Source organism: Alligator sinensis, unplaced genomic scaffold (genome assembly GCF_000455745.1).
Source record: "Alligator sinensis unplaced genomic scaffold, ASM45574v1 scaffold674_1, whole genome shotgun sequence".
NCBI classification, from domain to species: Eukaryota; Metazoa; Chordata; order Crocodylia; family Alligatoridae; genus Alligator; species Alligator sinensis.
This window is the reverse complement of record NW_005842032.1, coordinates 619,215-625,257: the sequence shown is the minus strand read 5'-3', so window position 1 is coordinate 625,257 and position 6,043 is coordinate 619,215. Positions and strand designations below refer to the sequence as shown.

At 40.0% G+C, this 6,043-nt stretch overlaps 1 protein-coding gene across 26 annotated transcripts in view; it reads left to right on the top strand.

The window, feature by feature from the left end:
* Positions 1-202: 202 nt before the first annotated feature.
* ANK3 (ankyrin 3) overlaps positions 203-6,043 on the top strand; it is a 595,175-nt gene continuing 589,334 nt past the window's right edge. For all 26 annotated transcript variants that reach the window (XM_025202621.1, XM_025202614.1, XM_025202616.1 and 23 more), the window contains exon 1: positions 203-324. In XM_025202621.1, the coding sequence (XP_025058406.1) occupies positions 262-324 (63 nt within the window). In that variant the 5' untranslated portion in view covers positions 203-261. The remainder of the gene's footprint in view (positions 325-6,043) is intronic.

Below are 6,043 nucleotides of genomic sequence, written 5' to 3'. Positions count from 1 at the left end.
GTTTTTTCTTTTAGAGAAATAATAGACTTTTTGATGTGAACACCCAGCTCCTTACTGAAGAAAACAGAGCAAGTCTATGAGCAATTGGAGTCTGCAGGAGGAGCAGGGACTGTTTTAAACAGCAGTTATTCTGTTACTTGTCTGAGAAACGTCAGCAGATGGACTTTGGTTTCAAGGCTGTGAATATTTGCAGTAGGTTTAGATGTTGGAATATAAGCAGTGATCCCTTTTTCCCTACCCTGTATAATTACTTGCTGAAAAATGAGCGAGGAGGCAAAGGAGAGAAATGCTAAACCGGCTCACAGGAAAAAGAAAGGAAAAAAGGTAACTCCCTATATACACAGCATGGGGAAATGTATTGTTTTCTGTGCTTCTACATGGTGAGCATGCTTGGAGTGGTTAGGATTTTGATTTTGAGAAATAAAGAAAATGCTAGAACGAGGATGATTTTGATTATGCTGGAAGCTGATTGTGTGTGTTCTTTGTTAGAAACAGATAAAACATTACAACTCAAATGCTTTGCATTATTTAAATACTCTAGTGTTTAAATAGCCAGTAGACATAGAATTTCAGTGCATTTTTCATAGTAATATTCCAGTACTAACCCCAAGATGAATAAGTAAACATATCCAGATTTAAGCCTTTTTAAAAGGCTGATAATTAACAGCGTGTGGTGCCTAATGAATATTGTTGACAACGTTAAGACAAGATCATTTTACAGAAACTACTGTATCCTATATATTATTTTGCTTTTTTATCATAAGCCACTTATCTGTTTTAGTTATTCATATTTTAGGGCTTGCTAAATCCATAATGAAATTTAGTTCTGGAGTTAAAATCCAGCTTCAGGGGAACTAATTTGTGTAATGTGTTTGTACCTGTAGTCAAAATGATGAATTTGATGGATCATTATTTGAGAGTTTCTTGAGTGTCTTGATTTTTGCTTTTGCTATGCTGATACCAAGATAGTGGGTTTTTTTTGTTCTTTTGTTGTTGTTGTTGTCTTTTTAATATGGATGTTTTTCATTTGTTCCCATTTGACTAGGTTCTAAAACTAAAAGGGATAGGAATAAACTTCTAGGGAGCAGGATTTCCATTCATAATTAAAATATTAGTTCAGGATGTTAATTTATAATGTGAATTTCTCTAAAGAACTAGAAATACATTTGAAAGATAATTATTCTTTAGATTATATTAAGACCCCCTCCCTCCCAATTTTTAGGTTTTCTGAATAATTTAATTTTTTTCTTTTCTATGAAATATAGTGTCACTCTCTTAGTTGTCCTGTTTAGTTTTTGATCAAGGCTTTAATACAAATTTTAGATTAAATGAAAAACAAACAATCCCCAAAACATGATAGCCAAACTAAATAAAGCACCTGTGAGTGCAACTTTGGATAATAACTAGGAAACAATCTCATTAAAAACACTTTTAATGGTAAATTATAGTGCCTATTTGCAATACAAATGCTTCTCTCAAGTATAGCATATTACATTTGGGGTGAAGGATTAAAAATCAAACACAATGGATAATGCTTTAAAATGTTGAATATTTAATGACATTTTATTACACAAATTATTTTCAGTGTCTAACAATCCATTTGGTATTTTTATGGTAGGTAATGTTTTATGACTTTTACATGAATATGTGTTTAAGTCTTCCAAAAGATTGTCCCAATAGCCTAGAACAGAGAGCAACACAAGAGATGTTGACTTGACTTCTCATCAGTTGTTTTAGCAGTTAAATCATTGCAGAGGTGATTAGTCAGTTGGGAAGAAGGTACAGCTGCAGAGTCCCCATGCATCCTCTAGTGACTAGTATTGAGTGGTACTGGTCTCAGGGAAAACTGTCAGGCATGTTCAGGTTTGCGAGTTTCTGCTGTACGCATTAAGGCCCATGGCTAATGCTTGGTGAAGGTCTGGAAAGTTTATTGAAAGCCCACATAGGCTTGCCTTAGAGCTTTTACTGTAAAGTCTGTAGTGTGTGACTAAATTGTACTTAATTTCAGTGAGGAGTTGATAACATTTTTAAATCTGCTGGAAGTATCATACCAGTGTTTTATTTAATTTCCTTATTCTCCTTTGCTGGTTGCAGTAAGCCTTAATTGCTGACATCATTGCTGGGAGTGGTGAGCTGGATTGGACACAGGCATGTCTCTAAAGAAGAGGGGGGTATCAAGGCTATTCATTTCTTGGTATTATAATACAGGCTGGTGATGAGCATGTAAGCTGCATCCAGATGAAGCCTGCTTTTTTTTTTTTTTTTTTAATGGGGATAACTACGTCTCTTAGTATCAGCACAAACAATTTCTTGCATCTGTTGCTCCAAATCTTAGGAAGATTCTGTGTGTGTGAATGGCCAATATCTCAAAGAAGCACTCAGTTAAATTAATACATGGATTTTCTCCAAGAAAATTTTGGAGAATGATGGTGTACTTTGGAAGTAAATTCATCAGCCAGATTAAGGGTAGCCATCTTTCTGTACTCTACCCAGTTTCTACATCCATCACCCCACCAAGAAACATGTATGCCCTTAGCTCAGTGTTTTTGAACAGCCTCTTCACTTTCCCCTTCTTGATATTTCCTTCCCCCTTGACAGTTGCTTCCAGCAGATTTATATTTTCTCCAGTACTCCAGCTTGAAGATTCTTCCCTCTGCTCCTTCTCAACTTCAGAAATCAGTGTTGACATCATACATGTCCTTTTTCCAGCTCCAGTGGTTCTTCCCAAAGAAATAGAGTAGATTAGTGCTACTCTAATCTAGGTGGACAGGGCAAAATGGAAGCCCATTCATTTTACCCTGGAATTTAGCATTCTCATAATACTCCGTTTCCTCCTAGCTGTGTGATAGGAGGGTATACCAAACAAACAACATATGCCTGCACATACAGGCTGTAACTTATGTGCACCAAATTTATGCACAAATATATATTTTAAACAGACCAGTAGCAGCAATAGGAAAAGCTTTTCTTTTCTAGATTTCAATTTTGGCTTGGGTCTTGGAGTGAGCAAGGAGTATGGGGTTATTATGGGGTGTCTCTAGTGGGTTATGGAACAGAGAAAATCCCACACAACTTATGATTCATTTGATGCACTGGCTGGGGAAATTTTTAGCTACTTGCACGATTTCACAATGATTGCACACTTAATTCATACAACACAATTTTATTTTAAAATTCTTTGCTATGCATATAACACTGCTTAGCTTTAAGAAATACCACAAACATTAAGAACACAATAACTACATATATCAGAAACAATGCTCCAAATGCACTTCCTTAAAACAATTACAATTACAACTAAAAGTTAAATTTGAATCAATACTATTATTTTTTTATAATATACTTAGAATTCTGAGAAGCCAAATCCCCAGGTATACCTTCATTCTTTAGTTAGGGTTGGTCTCAGGAATAGGAATAGGAATAGGAATGAGTCCCCTTCCTTCAGTCCCCTTCGGGCGCTCCTAGGCTTCAGCATGAACTAAGAAATTCATGTTCATGGAGAGGGTGGTTCAGGTGATCAGCCTGATCCGGCCTACACTTGCGATTCTTCCTTCGTTGTTCTGCAAGTGAGGTTACCTCCAAATTGGGACAGTAGATTACAGTTTTTATTGAGTGAGTTGCTGTCTTGGGCCCCTCCTACCCAAACCTGTCACTACTCCCAAATTTGGGCTTGGATCTTACTCAACAGATTTCTTTTGCTTGGTAATCAGTTTATTTTCTTGACCATTTTAATTACTTTGGGGAACTTCCACACCACTGCAATGACCTTTTCTTTTCACTCTTTCAAAGGCTCTAGGGTTTGATCTCTCGGGAGGTTTGTTTAAGGGTCATTTTTAGGTTAACTTTGTTAAAGGCCTCTAAAGATAAAATTCAAGAGTTAAGACTTTGAGCAAAGTCAGGACCTTCCGCACGTAGGCCAAAACAACGGCCTAGATAAGAAGATGAATCTTGTCTTTTTCTAAACTGGCTAATGGGCAACTATTATAAACATTCAAATATTACATTCAATATGACATGGAGGACTAAGTTTTTTAATCTTGAAGAATTGATATTTGGATTAAAAATCAGGACCTTATTTTACAGAGTGAAATGCACATGGCTGTGGAACAATGCTCCTAGCAAAGTGGGTGAAGCGTCATTACTTCTTGCATTGGAAACTAGCCTGAACAATATGCTAATCAGCCCAGTAGTATAAGGGTGACAGACTGGTTACCTGATAGGGCACGTCATTTAAAATTTTAATGTTTCTACTTTTCTAGTCATCAGCTTCATCTCTTGTCTTTGATTTGGGAATTTCAGTCTCCTGTAGTTGAGACCCTTCCTGCAGAATTAGTATTAATAATATTAAATTGACTAAACCATCCTGCCCTGGCTCTCTATTTTCTGATTATTTTGCCACCTTTTAATAAGTTTAGGAGTTCATATTATTAAAAAGAATAGGAAACAACCATCCTTGAGAGGTGAAAAACTCCCAACAAGCTAGGCATTTCTGGATTTTTGATAGAAGATGGATTCTCCTTTTTCCCTTTTTCTTCTTTTTTTTTTTTAATGAGAATAATGGAATGATGCTTTCCATGCAGGCATGGTTTTTGGGTAGATGTGATATCTTTTATTAGATCAACTGAGTAGCTGGAAAAAAGTTCTTTGCAAGCTTTCAGGTGCAGTCATCCTTCTTCAGGCAAAGGAAGTCTGTGCTGTTCTGAGACTCCAAGGAATGAAAGACGCTAAAAGTATGACAGGGAGAATTTAAATAGGTGGAAATGAGGAAAACAAAGGTAGAATAGGGAAGAGGGGGGAATGGGGGGGGAGAAGCCAAAGGTGAGCAAGGGAGACTCTGGCATAGGTGACACGTAGGGGACCCAGGAGGCACCAGTCACCAAGCCGGGGGGGGGGGCGGGGGGGGGCCCCCCCCCCCCCCCTGAGATTGTCTGCCACTGCCAGCTTCTGCATGTGGTCACCAACCCCCCTCGCTGTCGATACGGCCACCTGCTGCTCGCCACCCCCTCCCCTACTGCTGACACTGCTTACCGGCATGGTTCCCCCCCAGTTGCTGGAGGCACGAGTCAGTCATGCTCTACAATAGTAGATTTTCAAGTTAGAAAAGAGGCTGTCTGTGAAAAGGTAAATAGCTGGAAGTTAGGAAGACAAAGGGCAGAAAAGGAGGGGAAGAGAGGGGAGGAAGGGGGGGAAAGAAAAGTATAGGCCAGGTCTGGCAGGTACCTAGTGAATCAGATGTTGGGCAGGTTGTAATGCGTCATAAATCCAATGTCTATATTGAGTCCTTTTTTTTTTTTTGTATCCAGTAGAAGTTCGTAGGCTCATCTATGGAAGGTGTTTTGTAAGTTCCCTTTGAGGATTAGAACTGAGAGATCTGAGAGGGAGTGATCATCTTATGAGAAGTGTGCCCCCACAGGTAATTGGTAGAGGTGCACCAAAACATCAGTCCAATATCGTATCAACACCGATATAAGGAAAATTGACATTATTGGCAGTCAGCTTTTTTGGGCTGATAATGTTGCCAATAAATGCCTGGTGCATGAGCACAGCCATATCACAGCACACAGGTGGCCAGAAATGCAGCCCAACAGACTTACCTTGCCCTGCGTGCAGATCTGGGGGCACCCCCACCATGCCCTCCCAGGGTGCATGCATCAGTGGGAGCTGTCCCCCCGTCCCTGCATCCCTCAGATGAGCTGCAGCTCCATCCCATGCCCCACCCCACCCCACCCCAGCCCGGCTGTGCAGCACCTGTGCCTTCCCTGGCCTCAGTGGCAGCCCCACTCCTTCCCTCATCATGGCGGCCTTGATCTGCTTGAGGGAGTATACTTAGTAACTGAGGACGGGCACTCTGTAACAGGGGTGGGAAAATAAAGCCCACCAGGCCATTCTGTCTGGCCCATGGGGCACCTGCAAAGTTTAGAAAATTAATATTTATCTGCTCCAGGCTCCCTGTCAAAGCTGACAGGAGCAGTAAGACCCAGGGGAAACTGGCATGAGTCAGGAGAAAAGGCTAGCTCGGCCCTGCTCTACACACCCCCTGTGG